Below are 21,323 nucleotides of genomic sequence, written 5' to 3'. Positions count from 1 at the left end.
CAACCCCTTTATTTCCCCGGTTGAAAAGCTCAGATCCGACACGTACAAAACGTAGATCGTCCGCCCCACCCCACCCCTCACTATCCCCTTCCATAAGTCTGAACCCCCCCCAGCATAACGGCCAAGGGCTCAATCACCAACGCAAACAGAACATAGAACAGTACAGCACAGAACAGGCCCTTCGGCCCTCGATGTTGTACCGAGCATTGTCCGAAACCAAGATCAAGCTATCCCACTCCCTGAAGGGGGGACATGGGGCATCCCTGCCTCATTCCCTGAAATAGTGGGAAGTACCCCAAATTCATATCATTCATTCGTACACACGCTGTTGGATCCTTGTACAGGAATTCCACCCATGCCACAAGCTTAGGCCCAATCCCAAATTTCTCCAACACTGCAGATAGCTCCACTCAACCCTATCTCCACATCTAATGTCACCACCACCTCCAGCTCCCTTCCTTCTGGCGGAGAAAGCACCACATTCAGCAGCCGCCGCACGTATGACGACTGCTGCCTGCCCTTGACGACCCCCTCCCCCACCACCTTGTGAAGACATTCCTCCAACCTCAATGGCAACACCTTCACCCAACTCTTAGCTTCCAAGTTCTGTAGAGAAATGGGCCTGACGACCCACACTCACTGGACACTCCACTGGATCCTTCTCCTTTTTAAGAGGTAAGTGAGATGGATGTCTACCCCGTCGACTCTGGCAATGCTCCCCCAACCATTTCTACCATCAGTGGTGCCAACTTATCCTTTGACTTAATTAAAAATTCCACCGGGACCCATCCGGCCCCGGCGCCTTACACGACTGCATCTTCCCTATCGCTGCCTGCACTTCTTCTAGCTCTTCCCCCACCTCCGGATGCTCCAGTAACTGCCTCATATCCGACATATCCTCCGGTGGCTCCGACTTGTATGAATCAATACAGAAGTCTTCAAACACCTTGTTCACCTGCTCCGATGCTACCACCAGCCCGCCTGCCCCATCTCTAATTGGCACAATCTCCCTCGCTGTTGCCTGCCGATGGAGCTGGCCCGCCAGCAATCGATTGACCTTCTCTCCGTACTCATAAACAACCCCCCTCACTCGCCTCAGCTGCTGAACCACCCTCACCGTGGACAGAAGATCAAACTCTGCCTGTAACTCCTTCCTCCTCATCAAAAGTCCCGGTTCCAGGTCCTCCTCACCTCTTCCATCAACCTCCAAAATCTCCTCTATCAACCGCTGCCACTCCTCCCACACCTCCCTATCCACCTGTGTCTTGAATGAAATGACCTCACCCCTCACTACCATCTTTATGCCTCCCAGATCACTGATGGTGAAAGCTCCCCATTCTGGTTAAGCCCCACATACTCCCCAATCACCTTCCCCATTTTAGTACAAAATTCGGGCCTGCAATCAAACCTGATCTAGCCTCCACGCCGGCCTCTGGTCTGGCCCGTCTCCAAAACAACATCCACCCAGTGACAAGCATTGTCCGATATCACGTTTGCCAAATACTCTGCCTTCCTCACTCCACCCAGCAGCACGTTCTCCACCACAAAACATTCGATCCTCAAGTACACCTTATGCACCGGCAATAAAATACGAGTACTCCTTATCCTGTGGATGTAAAAGCCTCCACTGGTAATACGACCCTTCTTGCCACAATTCTTGCATGTATACATTTTACTCTCGCATTGCCCCGTTGAGTATCCATCCTGTGGACAACGGTGACATGGTTGTAACTTTGCAGCCTTGTCCCCTGTGGTATACATTTTGTGGATCTTTGCTCCAGCCCCCATCTGCGAAACTTCTCCCGCAGCAAGCTCCATAGATGTGATAACTTCCACATCAACCTTTAGAGTTAAATCACTTGTAGTAAGCAGCTTTCTCTGAATAGCTCCACTGAGGAGTTCACAAGCCAGCCTGTCTCAAAGGGTATCATCAAGCTAATCTTCTTAAAGATGTTCCAAACTGTAAAATACTTTCATCGTCTTCCTGACTATGGCAGTGGAACTGAAACCTTACTGCAATCAATAACAATTTAGGGCACTAATGATCCTCTAGGATTTTCATTAATTCACTGTAGCACTTATCTCCTGGTTTTTCTCGGTGAAATAGATTCTGCAGCAACACAACCGTTTTACGGCCAAGTGAGCTGAGAAATGTTGTGCCCTTTAGGTCCTCTGGTGTCTGATTGGCTGTTAAAAACAATTGGAATGTTTCCTCATGTGAATTCCACATTTCATAATCCTCATCCAACATGTCCATTTTCCGGCCATTTTTGGATCCCAGCTCTTACACCTCCTCCTTTCTGACTGTGTTGGAAAGCTTGGCACAAACAATCCCTTGAACATGCAACTCGGAAATCTCAGCCCTTTTTGCCTGAGTATATTTTAGCTTTTCACCCGAGTAGTGGCCTGTGCAGTCGGCAGACTTTGAAATCAATGTTCCCTTCAGCTTTTGTAGCTTCACCACATGTGAGATCCCTGCAGCCCAGACCCCACTCATTTCAACGCAGGCAAATCCTCCTGAATGTCGGTCTTCTTAATCATGCTGTCAGAAACTTTGTTAACATTTCTCATTGGCGGTGGTGCTTCCCCCAACGTCTGGCCACTAGAATCTTCCGTTGCTCCTGATGCCGTCTCACAGTTAGTTTTTTTTTGCTTCAATCCTCATCGCCAGTTTTCTCTCCTGTTACATTTCTTTGTTGCTGCAAAGAGAAACGATTTGGAGGTGCCGGCACTCTGGATTCTTGTAAAACACCAAGAGAGGTTATGTTGCCCATACAATCAAGATGATAATCTGCTCAAAGCCCCTGCAAAACTCCTGCTGACGTCACTATGCATATCGTGATGCATAACCATCAGGAATGTATTTCCAGATGCATATATATTGGGGTAAAAACTTTGGGGGGTATGTAGTATAAGGGTATTCAGATTAGCAAGGGTTAGTATGGGACTGGGGGAAACAGTACCATCCGTATTATGAGTAGCAAGTACCATGATGTAAGACTGTATAGTGGTAGATGTCTAACAGAAGTTAGCATGAGGGCAGTACCGGGTCAGGGCTGTAAGGTGGTGATGTAGATAGTTATGTGTCAACAATAAACAATTAACATTCAACCACACGAGCTTCCAGACCTCCTCAGAACAAACCCTTATAATAAATAGCGCCAGATTCTACTGGAGTGGACAGGATGGACTCATCCCTTCCCCTAAGTACAGTACATCCCTTGTCCCCTGAGCCTCCTCCATCAGGAAGCTCCAGCACTACGTTTGAAAACCTGGACACTCTCTTACTTAGCCTTCTAAAACCTAACACTGTGTGTCAGCCAGGTCACTCCACACCTTCTGTGGCGGTGCGAGCGAATATCCATATATACTGAGTGCTAAATCTGCAGGTTTCTATTTCAAACCACAAGATATGTTCAAGTCATGGTGATCAGCAATTAGGACCAGAATTATGTGTTGAAACCAGACTTTCAATCAGGCATATCTATTTAGCACCCTTTCACCCAAATAACCTTCCAGCATAGCTGACACTTGGGCATTGATTGGATGACTTTTGGTGCGATGATTTATATGGACTCAATGCACCCACTTCCACTGTAAGGTGTGGAGTGTGTTGACTGACATACAGCAGTGTATTTTTGGATGGTTCAGGAACCAAGTGAGGGCTGTACAGGTTCTCAGATACAGTATTAGAGAGTCTGGTGGGGGAGGTCCAGAGGTGGAGGGATGTTCCATACCCACGACGTCCGGTGGCGGCATGTAGGTGGAGCTCACACGTTGTGTGGCTCCTGCTCGAGGCCCTGGTTTTTGGATTTTAATGCCCGGTTTCAGGGGCAAGCTTTGAACAGGAAGGCATAAGGAAGACGGGGGATGTCTAAGACCCAGAAGAAAGCCGCTGGGAAGAAGGGGGTGAGTGAAAGTTCGTCATTGAGTGAACAGGTCAGCCCAGCAGCAGGAAAGATGGCGGAAGCTGGGCAGTTACATTATCCACATTCCAATCTGCAGGAACTGTTCTTCTATTGAATCTATAGAGTCCTGGAAGGTGACCACCAATGCATTCACTATTTCTGGAGCCAACTCCTTCAGTCCCCTGGGATATAGATTATCAGGCCCTGGGGATTTATCAGCCTTCAATACCATCAATTTCCCCAATACCATTTTTCTCTGATATTGATCACCTTCAGTTCCTCCATCTCACTAAACCCTGCGTTCCCCAACATTTCAGGTATCTGATTTGTGTCAAGGAACCAAGGTACATAATTAGTTGCTCTGCCATTTCTTTGCCCCTTATAATACTTTGCCCCCTGTTTCTGACTGTAAGGGACCTACATTTGTTTTCACCAATCTTGTTCTCTTCACAAAGCGATAGAAACTTTTACAGTCAGTTTTTATACCTGCAAGCTTACATTAGTACTCTATTTTCTCCTTCCCAATCAATCCCTTGGTCCTTCTTTGCTGAATTCTAAACAGCTCCCAATCCTCAGACCTTTTGTTTTTCTTCCTTGGATTGAATACTATCCCTAATTTCCCTTGTAAGCCATGGATTGGCCACCTTTCCCATTTTACTTTTGTGCCAGACAGGAATAAACAATTATTGCAGTTCAACCATGTGTTCTTCGAATGTTTGCCATTGCCTATGCACTGTCATCCTTTACAGTAACATTCCCCATTAGATCATAGCCAACTCACACCTGATTTTCTCGTTTCATTTGTTAAGATTCAGAATCAACTACTTCACTCTCCATTTTGATGAAAATTCTATCATATTATGGTCACTCATCCCCAAGAGGTTGCGCACTTGTTTTGTCTGCTTGTCTTTGTTTTCAGGGACTGGGTCATGGGGGAGGGAAGCCTGGGCAGGGGCCTCCATACTAGCAAGTGAAGGTTGGCTAGTGAACGGGAGTGTGTTTGCGGGAGGGGCCACGGTCATTGGAACCTTGTTGAAAGTGTTTTGATGGGCCTGGGAGGTGTGAAAGGTGGGGGTTTGGGATCGATACTGGGAGAGGTGTTTGCAAGAGTAAGTCGAGGGGGGGATTCTGGGAGGCGGGGGAGGGGTTTGACAGTAACAAAGGAATGGGGCGGGTCAGGCCTGGGTCTATGATGGTGGCGGATAGGAGGGGCGGGGGGCAGGGGGTGTGAGAGATGCCCTGGTACAGAAGGTGCACTCAAATATAGACTTTTTCATGGTGGGGAAGGCGCTATTGGCTGGGGTTAAGAGGTCAGAGTTCTCAGCAATTGTGATTTCAGGTCGTGCTCTGCATTGGTTGGATATGATTTTGGAGAAGGGGATGGCCCAGAGGCCTGGGTGGAGAATTGACGTGGGGTTGCGAGCGGACAGGGGTTTTTGTGATAAGATTGGGAAGGTGATTGAGGAATATGTGGGATTTAACTGCACGGAGAGGTTTCACAGTCAGTGGTTTTGGAGGATCTGAAGGCGACAGTGAGGGAGGAAGTGATTTCGTTCAAAGCTGGGGTGGACAAGAAGGAGAGAGAGGAGCACCAGTGACATAGAGGAGATCCTGGAGTTGGATGGGAGGCATGAGGGGGACCCAGGTCTCGTGGCCAAGAGGAAGGAGATGCAGGCAAGGTTTGACCAGTTGTCCACAGGGAAAGCGGTGTGCCAGTTGAAAACGGTGTGGGGGGTTGCGAACACAAGGAGGAGGCAGGGGCATATGCTGACCAGCCAGCTCCGGAGGGAGGCAGCGACAAGGGAGATAGTTCGGGTATGGGATAAGATGGGGAAGTTAGTGGTTGCCCCAGAGTAGATAAATAAAATATTTGAGGAGTTTTAAAAGGGTCTATACAGGTTGGAGTCAATTGGGGAGGAGCGAGGGATGGGGGAGTTCCTGGACAGGTTGGAGTATCCGAGGCTGGGTGAGGAGGATAGAGCAGGGTTGGAGGGGCCGGTGGGGGAGCAGGAGGTGAAGGAGGTGATTGGGAGGATGCAGATAGGGGAGTCTTGCCGCAAACGATGGGGCAAGCTTCTATTTTGTTGCTGCTAAAGGATAAGGATCCAATAGAGTGTGAGTCATATAGGTGGGAGTGGGATACAGAGTTTGCATGATCATATTGAAAGTTTGTGCACGCTCAAAGGGCTGAATGGCCTGCTCCTGCACCTATTGTCTATGTTTCTATGTTTCTATCTCTGCTGAATGTAGATGCCAAGATATTGGTAAAGGTGCTGGCATCAAGATTGCAAGGATGCCTCCCAAACGTGATTGGGGAGGGTCAGGCGGGGTTTGTGAAGGGAAGGCAGGTGTTCTCGAATGTGAGGAGGTTGTTGAATGTGATCCTATCTCCGGCGGAGGGAAAGGAGACGGAGGTCATGGTGGCACCGGACGCAAAGAAGGCATTTGATGGTGGTATTGGGGTGTTTTGGGATTGGGCCACGGTTTGTGGGTGGGTGCAGCTGCTGTATAAGGAGCCAATGGTGAGTGTTCGCAGTGACAACATGAACTCACACTCGCGAGGAAGCTGCGAACGGGAGACCCCCCAAGGGCAATGGTGGTGAGATTCCACAGGTACTTGGATAAGGAGCGCATTCTACAGTGGGCCAAGCAGACACGGAGCTGTAAGTGGGACAATATTATCCTGCGGGTCTACCAAGACCTGAGTGTGGAGGTGGCCAGGAGATGAGCAGGCTTCAACCAGATTAGATCGATCCTTTTTCGGAAAAAGGTGAAGTTTGGACTGCTGTATCCGGCCCGTCTCTGGGTCACGTACGAGGAACAGTACTTTTATTTCGAGTCACCTGAGGACGCACTGGACTTCGTGAAAAGGAAAGCACTGGTGGTGGTCTGAGAACTTTTGAACTTTGCTGCAACTCGGCTGGTTTAGCACAGGGCTAAATCGCTGGCTTTTAAAGCAGACCAAGGCAGGCCAGCAGCACGGTTCAATTCCTGTACCAGCCTCCCTGAACAGGCGCCGGAATGTGGCGACAAGGGGCTTTTCACAGTAACTTCATTTGAAGCCTACTTGTGACAATAAGCGATTTTCATTTCATTTTTCATTTTCAACTCGGGGTACTTTGCACTGCACCTGCGTACGAGACAGGGGTGCCCTATGTTGTTTGCATTGGCTATAGAGCCCTTGGCCACTGCGTTATGGAGCTCAGGGCTGTGGAAGGGGATAATGAGCGGGGTGGTGGAACATAGGGTGTCCTTATACGCCGATGTTCTGCTATTGTATGTCTCGGCACCAAGCATGACGATTGGGTGCATAATGGAGCTGCTTCAGAGATTCAGGACTTTCTTGGGGCCGATACAGCTGTTCGAGGGGGTGGAGGATGTCTGTGAGCGATGTGGGAGGGGACCCACGAACCATATTCATATGTTTTAGTCCTGTCTGAAGCTAGAAAGTTTTGGAGGACCATATTCAGCACAATTTTGGAGGTCTTACATGTGGATGTGGAGCCTGGTCGCCTAGAAACCATATTCGGGGTGTCGGACCAGCCTGGGTTGCAGGCGGCTGCGGGAGCAGATGTTTTAGCCTTCGCCTTGCTGATTGCTCATCGGCGGGTCTTGTTGGGGTGGAGTCCAGCTTCTCCACCCTGTACCTCAGCGTGGCGGGGGGACCTACTGGAGTTCTTGACCCTGGAGAAGGTGATGTTCGAGCTGGCGGGTGGAGGGTGGGAGTGGGGGGAGTTCTACAATTGTTGGGGTTTGTTCATCATGCACTTTCGGGAGTTGGTTACCAATGACTGTTGGGGGTGGGGGAGGGTTGGAGGGGTTTCTTGGGTTTGGGTGGGATTGTTTTTTATATTGTTGGGATTGTTCTTTTTTATGGTGAAAATTTTGAAAACTTGTCAAATAAAAGTATATTTTTTAAAAGTTCCGCTCCTACAGGAGTGCATTAATCCACCTCACCCTCTCCCCCACAGCCGCTGCTGCTCTGCCTGGTCGTGTTCTCTTCCCATCCCTCCTGGAGACCAAGGGAGACTCCTAGCAAGATAGCCTTGACAAAACACTCCCTTTCTCCTAGTGACTCCCATAAAATCTTTCCAATAAGGTAGGGTAGCACAACACTCACCCTTTTAAGGTGAAGCCCTCAGAGAAGTCCCAGAATAAATGTTGTTTAAGTGCTGGTGAAACCTTGATGAAATGCCCCAGAAAGGTCGCCCAATGTGTTTGCGCAGCTCTAATCAAGCATGTGAAATGGTGAAGTGTATCGCTGTAGTGCTTGAAATCAACACCAACTACACGATTACCCCCAACAGCCGCCCACTGTTAGGAGAGGGATTTTGTTGAAGTATTGACTACCAAAATGCTGCCAAGCCTCTTTGCTGAATGCTTGCAGGCATTTTAAATGACAATCAGGGGCTGCATTTTATCTGCCCTCGGTGTGGGGGGATGTAAAATAGGGCGGCACCCACCTATGCGTGGGGGTGGGGGTGGGGGATGCAATCGGATTGGCCGGCAGCACCCCAGGGCAGAACTTCCTCCCCCGAGGGGCAGATGCCCCAGGCGGCCTTGTTTAGCCTGCCCGCAGTGTAGTCTGGTTGTGTGGCGGGCCAGCGCAGAGCAGGCAGGCAGGCTTCCTGCTGACTTTGCTTCTGGCTGCACCTCCTCCACTCTATCGTATTCAGCCCTGGGTGTGTAATGATCTACTGTGTGGGTGGAGCTTCCTAACACTGGTTTCATTCTCTTGACCAAGGTGGTGTCCTGTGCTGAAGACCAACTTTCATCATCTCAGAGGCTCTTTAGCACCAAAAGTATTCATCAAAAAACACCCGAGAGGAAACGAGACCACATGGTAATAGATGTCAACGTCTAGAGATATTATCCATGTGAGCATATCTTTCTCCTGTCCCATTCATCACAAGACAATTTATTTTCCCTTGCTCACAGGTACAATGCATTGCCTCAGAATCTGACTGTTTCTCCTCAGCTCAACCCCTTTTAGTTCCTGAAAGGATTATCTTGCCTCATGGTCTCATTCAGTCCCCAATCTTTTCACTGGATTTGTTGTGACAAGGCAGATACAGATCAGAAAAGCCAAAGGTCTGATCTTGCTTCTCCATCTAGAAAACTTCCAGGGACTATGATGGTTTATTAACCAACAGCAAGGCTCGAAGTTCATTCGCTGTTTTGATCACTTTTTGAAATACAACTAATCCATTGCACAACCTTCCTCTTACCATCTTTCAACCTCCAACTGCCTACACCATTCTCCATCTTCAAAGACGTCCCGAAGGTCTAACTCTTAACGTTGTCAGCCGTCTCTCCTAATGTTTCCAGACAGGAACACTGTACCATGTAACAGGCAACTCATCATTTTGCCACAAAAGCGGGCATACGTTTCATATGGCCCTGTAAGGTCAAAAAGACCTTTATGTTGGCAAAATTTGAGGTCAATTAGGGGTTAATTGCCCCAGGTAAGGGAAGTTGGTAGATTGGCAAGTGCTTGTAAATTCTTCGATCCATGTCAGAAGAAACCAGAATTCTTCCCTTTTTATATATTTAATGGGTTTGCTGAGAGCCAGCTATGTTATTATGAAAAGTGCTTGATTGAACACCTGTACTTGGCCCAGAAATCTGAGGTTAATGGACCAGCAATACAACAGCACAATCTGATTAGAGCATAAATTAGCATGAAACACACTTTCCACAAAGCTCATTACAAATATCGATTCAACTTTTCTATTAACTGTTTCAAAATGCAAAACCACCCCGGCGTCCTTTTTAAACAAGGTCTGTTCCAGTCAATGTCAGTCCGCCGTCCTTTTTAAACAAGGTCTGTTCCAGTCAATGCCAATGAAAATGGCTGCAACATGTATTTGTAGCAAGCTTTGCCGAAATTTCTACCCTCCTGCTGATCGTGCGTGCTCAAAGAGGCAAAACATCTTGCCCAGTAGCAGGCACGGTGGCACAGTGGTTAGTACTGCTGCCTCACACACCAGAGACCTGGGCTCAATTCTGGCTTTGGGTCACTGTCTGTGTGGAGCTTGCACGTTCTCCCAGTGTCGGAGTGGGTTTCCTCCAGATGCTCTGGTTTCCTTCCGCAGTCCAAAGATGTGTAGGTTAGGTGGATTGGCTATGCTAAATGCCCTTTAATGTCTGGGGATGTGCAGATTAGGTTATGATTCAGCAGTCAATGAGTCACTGAGTTTGAGGTGGGAAAGCAGCCCCTGTTCGTACTTAATGGTTATTCACTGAACCCTGCATACGATGCATGAGTTTGGACATTGAGTGAGGGGATGGCAGTGAAGGTGCTGATATTTACTCTTGAGGCTAGGGCTGCTAACTCTGGTTGACCATATTCATGGAGGTTCCATCACAAGACCTCCACTTTCCAACAGCCCTGTATGCTCAAAGAGTCATTTTCCCACTTTTAATATTTCTATTACTAATAAAGAAAACTTTTGACAATATAAAAAGAAAACATTTTGTTTTCAAATTACTATGCATCTATATCTAGGAAGTTAGCCTTAATTTCCAAGAGACTCCAAAGCTTTCCTGGAGGGCGGACAGCCAGGCCTTGGCTCACACACGATCGTCTGTTAGTTGGATGAGGCAGTGGAAGGCAACGAACGGGTGTCCTCGGAACTGCAATGCAGCAAGAAAAATATTCAGACTTTTTGAATATCTCAACAGCTAATCAGATAAATGTAACAGATTTACTGCATTGAAATATATTTTTTGTTACAACTGCATCATAATTCTCCACTGCAAGACTGGGAGATGGCGAGAGACTTTTTCTAATTTGTTCATGGGATGCGGGCATCACTGGCTGGGTCAGCATTTATTGCCCATCCCCGAGGGCATTTAAGAGTCAAACACATTGCTGTGGATCTGGAGTCACATGTAGGCCAGACCAGGTAAGGATGGCAGTCACTAGCCCAGCGACTATACCACTATGCCACTGCCTCCCTTTTCTATCATTAAAGTGGTCACATTCTTTGATTAACTGCTGTTGACAAACATTCATAGAATCCTTACAGTGCAGTAGGATGCCATTTGGCCCATCGAGTCTGCACCAATCCTCTGAAAGAGCATTCTACCTAGGCCAACTCCCCACCCTATCCCCATCCTAACACCATAATCCGTAAGACCATAAGATATAGGAGCAGAATTAGGCCATTCGGCCCATCAAGTCTGCTCCACCATTCGATCATGGCTAATGTTCCTCATACCAGTTCTTCTGCCTTCTCCCCGTAACCCCTGATCCCCTTATAAATCAAGAACCTAACCATCTCTGTCTTAAAGACACTCAGTGATTTGGCCTCCACAGCCTTTTGTGGCAATGAGTTCCAGATTCACCACTCTCTGGCTGAAGAGATTCTACCGAATCTCAGTTTTATAGGATAGTCCCTTCAGTCTGAGCTGTGCCCTTGGGTTTTAGTCTCTCCTACCAGCGGAAACATCCTCTCTACGTCCACTCTTAGACCTCTCAGTATTCTGTAAGTTTCAATGAGATCCCCCTCTCATCCTTCTAAACTCCATAAGAGTACAGACCCAGAGACCTCAGCCCCATCTCATTTGGCAAGCCCTTCATTCCCAGGATCATTCTTGTGAACCTCCTCTGGACCGCCTCTTAAGGCCAGCACATCCTTCCTTAGATACAGGGCCCAAAACTGCTCACAATATTCCAAATGGGGTCTGATCGGGGCCTTATACAGCCTCAGCTGTACATCCCTGTTCTTGTATGCTAGCCCTCTCAAAAGGAATGCAAACTTTGCATTTGTCTTTCTAATTGTGAACTGAAAGTGTACGTTAACCTTAAGAGTCTTAGTTCAGGATTCTCTTAAGTCCCTTTGTGCTTCAGATTTCCGAAGCATTTCTCCAATTAGAAAATAGTCTATGCCTCCATGCCTCCTTCCAAAGTGCATAACCTCACACTTTTCCACATTGTGTTCCATCTGCCACTACTTTGCCCACTCTCCTAGCCTGTCCAAATCCTTCTGCAGCCGCCCCAGTTCCTCAACACTATCTATCCCAGGCAGCACGGTGGCGCAGTGGTTAGCATCGCTACCTCACGGCGCCGAGGTCCCAGGTTCGATCCCGGCTTTGGGTCACCGTCCGTGTGGAATTTGCAAATTCTCCCCACGTTTGCATGGGTTTTGCCCCCACAACCCCAAGCTGGGGCAGCACAGTGGTTAGCATTCGCCAGGTCCCAGGTTCGATTCCCCGCTGGGTCACTGTCAGTGCAGAGTCTTCACGTCCTCCCAGTGTCTGCATGGGTGTCCTCTGGGTGCTTCGGTTTCCTCCCACAGTCCAAAGACGTTCAGGTTAGGTGGACTGGCTATGCTAAATCGCCCTTAGTGTCCAAAAAAGGTTAGGAGGGGTTACTGGGATAGGATGGAAATGAGGGCTTAAGTGCGTCGGTGCAGACTCAATGGGCCAAATGGCCTCCTTCTGCGCTGTATGTCCGATGTGCTGGGTAGATGGATTGGCCATGCTAAATTGCCCCTTAATTGGAAGAAATGAATTGGGTACTCAAAATTTATTTTAAAAACACTATCCCTCTACATATCTTTGTGTCATCTGCAAACTTATCAACAACGCCCTCGGTTCCTTCTTCCAGATCCAGAACTAACCTGCATATCTTTGGACACTAAGGGGCAATTTAGCATGGCCAATCCACTTAAATTGCACATGAGAGACGTGTTAAATAGACATTTAGCCTCTTGGTGTCGAACTGCAGATTAGTCTTTCTCTTGGAAAGCCTGTGAGAAGACACATTGGAATGCGAATGAATAAGTGAGAAAATGCTGCTCGCTGCAGGGAAATCCTTTTATATTTTTTCCTGAAAGCACCAGATGCTAGAAATTAATAGCAATTTACAGCTACTGAGGGAAAGCATAGTAAAACGAGAACACATCCTGGAGTTAAACAATAAACGGTGCTATCTGGTGCATAGATGGCACATTTATTTCAATCTATTTTCCCTTTCACAAGGTATGAAAATTCTTAGTCCTTTAACAGTAAATGAAACACGACTGAATGGATGACCAGTGAAAATATATCTGCTATTCTTGTAGAGTTTGCAGCCATTAAAGAACTGGAGCACAAAAGTAAAAAGCAACATATATTTATTAAGGAAAAAAAAGTGAAGCATCACAGTAAAGGTCAAGTCACTTGGATGAGGGTTCGGAGGCGGAAGCTGGAGGAATCAGGAGAGAAAGAAAACTTGGAAGAGAGTAAAATATTGATTAAAAAAGGTTGTACGTGTATCATCTTGTAAATCAGAAAAGGTATAACAAACAAAATCACTGTGGACTTGACATTTAAAGGTACAGAAACATATGTCGTGTGCTTGTTTGAATTATCTGTTGAAGTGAATAGTCATTGGTGCAAAGGGTAAAAAATGTGCAAAACAATTTATAGGCACATGAACCAGAAGTGAATATATTTAGGAACTCATAACAGGAACTCAAAACACATTCTCGGTTTCAGAAGTTTCTCTTCTCACTGCAATAGGGACTCTGTTTCCTCCTGATCTGCACCTCCGTTCTTGGATGTTTTACAATTGTACATATTTCACAACTTGTGTAATTAACACTCCCAAACTGCAGTTTGCCTGTGAATAATAATTCATACTGTATTCTTGGTTACTTTGTGCTAATGGGAAAGAAATGCTTGTTCCTCTGCTGTAATTACTTTGCCTATGGATCTGATTTTTCTGAATGCCTTATTTTCTACACAATGCAATTAAATACAACTCCAAGAGATTCAACTAATTTTGAAAGTCTAGTGCTAATCAAAATTCAGAATGCCATTAGAACCTGCAATGTGCTGAGATATCAGGCATCATTACTTATTTAACATGCAAGAAATATTATGAAGATCCAATATTTCCAGTATTTTTAACATCTTTAGTCAGCCTTCTGTGGCATTGCTCTTAATTTTTAAAAAATAAACTTTATTGTCACCAGTAGGCTTACAATGAAGTTACAATGCAATGAAGTTACTGTGAAAAGCCCCTAGTTGCCACATTCCAGCAGCTGTTCGGGTACACAGAGGGAGAATTCAGAATGTCCAATTCACCTCACAGCACGTCTTTTGGGACTTGTGGTAGGAAACCCATGTAGACACGGGGAGAACGTGCAGACTCTGCACAGTGACCCAAGCCAGGAATCGAACCTGGGACCTTGGCGCTGTGAAGCAGCAGTGCTAATCACGGTGTAGCCTTCAATCTAAGTAGGGTTAGATGGTGGCTTATAATTTGACCCACGCATATAGATGTCATTCAATCGCCATCCTGCCCTTAACTCTTGCACTATAAAAATATTAGGGGCAAAAACTGAAACCATTTGTGAGAAGTTAGTTGGTGTTCCGGACTTTCTGGGCCATACAGGCTGGGGCACTATATGCCACCATTACTGCCAAGGATATATAATTACGGGCAGCATGCTGGTGCAGTGGTTAGCACTGAGGTCCCAGGTTTGATCCCAGCCCTGGGTCACTGTCCATGTGGAGTTTGCACATTCTCCCCGTGTCTGCGTGGGTCTCACCCCCTCAACCCAAAGATGTGCAGATAGGTGGATTGATGTTAAATTGGCCCTTAATTGAAAAAAAAAAATTGGGTATTCTAAATTTATTTAAAAAATATATAATTACAGCGAGCAGTTTATATAAACAGCTCCATTAGAGGCAGGAGGCACACACAAAATTTTTAATGATATATAAAATGAATGTTAGTACGAAATGATACAAAATTGCCCATGGTTTGAATAACTAACCTTTTTCTGGTCCATCATTTTATATAAAATGGCAGGCTAAACCGGTCCATTGCAATAACTTTTTATTGAATCGAGAGAATGATTACTGCATAGAGAGGCCTTTCTGAGAGCATTAGCTGCAAAACCATTTGGCTAGTAACACGCGATGCTGCTCACGTGGTCATCATGGACAAAGTATTCAGTCAGAAGCAACTGCTGAAAATGATCTTTTTCTAGTCTTGCCATTTGTTTTAGGGAATGTGGCTTCTCAGCATTCAAATGCATTTTATGTTACTATCTGTTGGGAGTTAAATCCAGACGAGACTACTGAGTTCACAATGTAGATTTAATGCCTAGTGAGGCGAGCTTATCACAGTAGTGTTTATGCATTTCTTCTGGGATATTATGCAGTTCTGGTCTGTCCATCAACAATAACAAAGTATTTTTACCTTAATTAAAGATGTGGCTACTCCAACGAAACATTCTTCTCACTGTCAAAGCACCGATGTTCGCTGTAACACTTCTCCGCAGTCACTAGGGCACTGATGCAATGTACACCCTTACCAACAACATCCAATCTGATCAATCATGACCAGAGGTCTTTCTGGGGCTAACCAAATCGATCAAACCATGCTCATAGGTGCATTCCACACCCAAGAGTTTTGACTCACCAGAAAAAACAGGAGAAAGTTACACAGATTTTAGTTAACTAAGTGTCTCAATGTGCTTTCTTTGGCTTTACATAATTCCTCTAACTTTATGGCAGTAATTCTAAAATACTTACTAGTTTGGATCACAGCATCTAAATAGAACAATAAAGCACTGCTCTATATTGTGTTACAAATAACAACCAGTGCAGCAAATCAGAGATCTGTGAGTGTGTATGTGGGAGACCACTGGTATGCCGTCATGGAACTTTACTTCTCCAATTCATTACAATATCTTATGCTATACATATTTTCTGTAACTGAACAGCTTAGAGTATCCTGCCAACTTCATTTTAATATTCAGGAAGTGACTGGTATACCATATTATGCAATACATATTTTGAACTACCAGGGTTTGGAAAATGGATTACCTGACAAATTTACAAAGAGCAACAATTTAGGGAGAAGTTATAAAAAGTGAAGTTGGGAAAAAGAAAATCTCAGTGAGTCACATGCACAATGGTCAGATTTGAGAAGGTCAGCCCATTACTTGTAGAAAAGCAACAGGGTCAACAAACTCTTAGCTTCTGTCCCTAAGCCTGTGCTGGGTTAACTCATCAGCTCCGGGAAGCTGTTCCATTGGTTACTGGACGATGGGAAGTAACAAGCAGCTGCTCTCAATCCCTGTTTTGTGTTTCTTTTCTAGAATGTGAGGGATACGCGGCCTGTACAATTTGCATTTACATGGCAGCTTTCTCAACATCCTGTGGCACTTTAAAGTCAGTTAAGCACTTTTAGAGGTGCAATCCTGTTGTAATTTAGAGAATGCAGCAGTCAATTATGCCCCAAACAGTAATGTGATATGACGAGATAATGTTTGAGAATATACGAGTTGAGGGATAAGTATTCAAAGAGAATGCCCTTTCTCTTCTTTGAAATTGTGCTTTTACTCCATGTGAGGGCAGACAGGGTAAACTGGCAGGGTATACAAGCCTGTTCAGTTTCATAAAGTATGTATCCCATAGAATATCGCAGTGAATAGGAGCAATAAAGTTCCTTGACAGCATAATGAAATACTAGTGGCCTCCCACAGACACTCAATCATGGCCGTAGCAAACCCCAGACAATTGCTGCAGCGGCTGTTATATGTAACATTATAGTGCAAGTGCTTTATTGAACTATTTAGATGCAATCATCTGAACTAGACAATATTTCAAAAATGTGGTTTGCAGACATCTGGTAAGACAACACCTCCAACAGTGCAGCACTCCCTCAGTGCTGTCCAGTAGAGCACCTGCCTAGATCTGGTGTTCAAGTCCCTGGAATGGAACTTGAATCTACAACCTTCTAACTTTGAAAGGAAGAAATAGAAAAACTGAATAATTTTAAATGGTGAGACACGGAAATGCTGATAGAGGAACCTGGGTGGCCTTGTATACAGATCACTAAGTTGGAAAGCGAATCGCATGTTAGTCTTTATGGCAGAAATGGAAGATCAATTAAATCTTAAAGCAATTGTCGAAGGCCTTGGTAAGACCATACCTAAATATGATGTCTGGACTCCTTACCCAAGCAAGGATATGCTTGCCTTAGAGTGAATGAAATTAAGATTCACTGGACAGATTCCTGGGATGAATGGATTGTCCAATGAGGAAAGATCGAGTAGACTAGGCCTATATTCCCTAGAATTTAGAAGAATAAGAGATGATTTAATTAAATCATATAAAACTATTTCTGAAAAGGCTTGAAAATGTAGATGCTAGGAGTCTAGAACTAGTGGTTCAGTCATTTATGAGTGGGAAGAGGAGATATCTGTAAAGGTGAGGAAAGGATAGAGCCTAATCTTCTCAGTCAATCATATGCCTCTCAGTCTAGGTCACATCTTAAAAAGGCCATTTGTACACAGAACTGCAGGGCTTACTCAGCCAGAGTGACCCGTTTGATTGGGAAAATGGAAAAGAAAACCCATAACATTAGTGACATTGAAGCTATGAAATTTACATTATGATATTCTCCACAGCAGTGTTTGGGAGTTAAGTAATCTGTGGTTCTAAGCTCTCGTGCTTCTTGAAGGAGTCAGAAATCACAGTTCAAGGAGCTTTAGGATTTTGAAGGGTTTTTAACCAATCAACTACTTTCTCATATAAACAAAAAATTGGTTTAATGATAAATTGCATGGACTAGGTGCTGTTGTTGGAGTGTTTGAACTTCATTAAATTTGTTTCTTTACAGAACATGTCCAAAGGAATGAAAACCTTTCCCACTAGGAATGTGGGCCAGGATCTGGAGATGCTGTGACATTGACTGTTTTAATTTTACTGATCGTCCACATGTTGCTCTTGTTGCATTTAATTTCTTTACCCTATGTTTGTTCTTTAACCAAGTTTGTAATCTCATTCCACCAGTATATCCTCTTTTGGCTTAGTGTGGGGGTACTTTTGAAGGATAACCAATGTTAAAATTGCTGCATAAATGTTGCAGTGTAGTGTGGCAAATCATTGTCACAGCATCTCAAAACTAAACCGTAAGTGCAGGTACACATAAGAACTTTCATTATGTGGGAGTGTGCAGTATCCTCTCAGAGGTCACTGAAACCCAAAAGTCATTTATACTTTGCAGAAAAGTAACAGACAAAAAAACATTTCTGCAGTAATTTAGTTATTTTTAATCTAATGCAATTTTGCTATAGTGAACACGTCAACAGTAACTTTGATTCTTTTTATAATGATGCATGTTTTTCAGCAGAGATTTTCAGCAGAGACAGGTAATCAGGGTGAATGTGTTTTACATCAACATTCATCCCAACTGAATTATCCAGCTGATTCTCCACTGGCAACATACCAAATCCACAAATCAATGCAATTCAAACAAAATCCTATTCTCAGGATATTTGCAGTAAGCACAAATAATTGCCTTTATTAATAAGTAACCTGACAGAACACTAAAATAAACCACACTGGTGCACTTAAACTTTTGGTTTTATTTACAAAGGAGTCTCGACTGTCCATGTTATATAGAGATGAAAGGTACTGTTCATTTCCAGGGCAGAAATACACTCCTGGTGTACAAGGATTGTAGAGTAACCATTCAGTCCATCTGACTGCTTTCAGTAAAGCCATAATCTATAAAATGACTTCATCAACTTGTCTAGTCTACAGCACAAAAACATTACACTCAGGTGTTTTCAGGAAAACACTTCCTTCTTTAAAAATAACAACCTGACCCTGTGGGTGTATGTTTAGGTTGATTGGTGGGTGGTGGTTTTGGCAGGGAGGTGGATAGGGGCAGGGAGAGAAATAGAAGTGGGCATGGAGGAATAACTTGAAGCACTGTTTGGATTAATTCATTTTGGTTCCAGGCCTTGCACTCTATGAGGCAATCTCTGGGTCTGAAGGCTACAGCTGCCAACTTGTTCACGCAATGATGATGGATATTCTACAGCACGCAAACTGCCAGTTTCATTTGCGTGCTATTGTATATTAAGTTGTTGCTACCACAGCGGCCGAAGTCACTGCCTATCAGAAAAAGTTCTGTGAACCGAATACAAACCCAAGGTACAAAACAGATACTGCTTGTAAACTTGGACCAGATTACACTTATCAACAGCAGGTATGTAGAGCTAACGATGCACATTTAAACAAATGTATACAAAAAAGAAATATTTACAAGGATGCACCACTACAATCAAAAGGATTCAGATAACGAGTACCGCTATGATACATGCATTAGCTAAATTAAACAAACCAAAAAAGAAACAGGGAAAACCATAAAAAAGTTAATTTTTTTGCTACACCAATCATAATTGTGCAAGATCAACTGTGGGGGGGGGGGGGGGGGGGGGGGGTCATGAACATAGGTACAAGTTCAAACTACAATTACATTTCTAAACTCACATATTATGGTAAAGGAGGATCTTGGAATCGGGAACAATTGGTCTTATACTGAAGCAATATTTAATGCTGTACATGCTAAAATTTACAACAGGCCACTTAAGTACACATGATTCATCTTGGCATCTTTACCTTTCTGGATCATTGCAACAAAACATCAGGTGTAAAGTTAATTATCGCATAGATTTTACTGCATACCCAACTCCCGTCTGTGAGGGTAGAAAATGAGTCACCGCACAGATAATTACTGAATTCAAGATATGTCGCTGCCTTGTCTTCTTCAGGCTAAAGTTCAAGACAAACTGAATAGTTGTTGACTTGGTGCTGGTCCCTTTAAACAGGCTTCTTCAAAGTTGTGTCTTCTGTATGGCAACTCTATGTACAAGATTAGAATTGACATCTTGTCATTAAAAAGGAGGGTTTCTTTGTTTTTTATTTAATTTTGTAATATACATGGTAGGGCAAGAGTCTGTTGCTAATCCAGAGACTGCAGATGGGTTGGATTAATTGTACAGGGTCTGCATTCCATAAAAGGGAAAAAAAAATTTCCTCCACAACCTTTTTTGCTAACACTTTAAGCACCAATCATGTTTGATGAGAAGAATGAAACCACATGACACGAATCGTCTGGTGCCCAGCATTCATCACTCCTGCTCTTGGCTGCACTTCAGCCCATCATACTTCGAGGAACCTTGAGCTGTTCGCCTTGGAGTGGAATGGCTCTGACCACATACGCCGTAGATCACCCTGAGGAATAGGGCACACAACACAGCACAAGTGGTCAACAACCTGCATTTATAAAGCATATTTAATGTAGGAAAATGTCTCAAGGCATTTTACAATACCAAACAATAAGGAGCTTTGTCTCAACCGTTCGTCAAGAAAAACAATAATTCCTAGCAGGTGTTTCCTAGAAGTATTATTGCATGTTGTCTTTATATAACAGAACTGTTTCAAGAACCATCCTGTAAAACAGGCTCAGAATCTGCATTACATTTCCCAGTATAAAACAACTGCACAGTTGCAGCTGTCTTAAGCTTCTTTTATGTTAGAAGCTGACTGCAGACAAGTAGAACTCTCCTTGCATCATATAAATAACCACAGTGCAGTAATTGATAACATCTTAGACTCTGAAAGTGTGGGTCTATGATTCAGCATCAGGTTGGAGTAAAGTAATCTGTCTCAGTTGATTTTTGTGTCTTTGCATTATCATACATAAAGAGACGGTACAGCCTATAGAGATGAGACAGGACAGGACACAAAACATAAAAGCAAGGTTGTTTTCGCTGGAACAGAGAAGATTGAGGGGGGACCTGATCGAGGTGTATAAGATTATGAGGAGCATGGACAGGGTGGATGGGGAACAGCTGTTCCCCTTAGTTGAAGGGTTAGTCATGAGGGGACACAAGTTAAAAGGTGAGGGGTAGGAGGTTTAGGGGGATTTGCAGAAAAACCTTTTTACCTAGAGGGTGGCGACTGCCTGGAACGCACTGCCTGGGAGGGTGATAGAGGCAGGTTGCCTCACATTCTTGAAAAAGTACCTGGATGAGCACTTGATGGGCTGAACTGCCTCTTCTGCACGGCATTACTCTGTAATTCTGAGAAGAGTTTACATGGATCCCAGAACCAGATACTGCACCTACCCTCGAGTGGATCACCGTACAAACCTCTATCCTGCTCCAAGTTCTATAATGACCATTGCACCACCAAGATCACCATCCTGCATTTTGAGCATCAGGAAGACCCATGTTACTGCTTTCAATCCCACCATAAATTCTGTTTTCATTTGCCCTGTGGGCAGCACGGTAGCATTGTGGATAGCACAATTGCTTCACAGCTCCAGGGTCCCAGGTTTGATTCCGGCTTGGGTCACTGTCTGTGCGGAGTCTGCACATCCTCCCCGTGTGTGTGTGGGTTTCCTCCGGGTGCTCTGGTTTCCTCCCACAGTCCAAAGATGTGCAGGTTAGGTGGATTGGCCATGATAAATTGCCCTTAGTGTCCAAAATTGCCCTTAGTGTTGGGTGAGGTTACTGGGTTATGGGGATAGGGCGGAGGTGTTGAACATGGGTAGGGTGCTCTTTCCAAGAGCGGTGCAGACTCGATGGGCCGAATGGCCTCCTTCTGCAC

At 44.8% G+C, this 21,323-nt stretch overlaps 1 protein-coding gene across 4 annotated transcripts in view; it reads right to left on the bottom strand.

Annotated features, from left to right (window-relative positions):
• Positions 1-18,266: 18,266 nt before the first annotated feature.
• The window catches only part of sppl3 (signal peptide peptidase 3), a 247,765-nt gene continuing 244,708 nt past the window's right edge, over positions 18,267-21,323 (bottom strand). For all 4 annotated transcript variants that reach the window (XM_072497308.1, XM_072497328.1, XM_072497323.1 and 1 more), the window contains one exon: positions 18,267-19,943. In XM_072497308.1, the coding sequence (XP_072353409.1) occupies positions 19,872-19,943 (72 nt within the window). In that variant the 3' untranslated portion in view covers positions 18,267-19,871. The remainder of the gene's footprint in view (positions 19,944-21,323) is intronic.

This window comes from Scyliorhinus torazame, chromosome 1 (assembly GCF_047496885.1).
Source record: "Scyliorhinus torazame isolate Kashiwa2021f chromosome 1, sScyTor2.1, whole genome shotgun sequence".
Taxonomy (NCBI): domain Eukaryota; kingdom Metazoa; phylum Chordata; class Chondrichthyes; order Carcharhiniformes; family Scyliorhinidae; genus Scyliorhinus; species Scyliorhinus torazame.
This window is presented reverse-complemented; position numbering and strand designations above follow the sequence as displayed.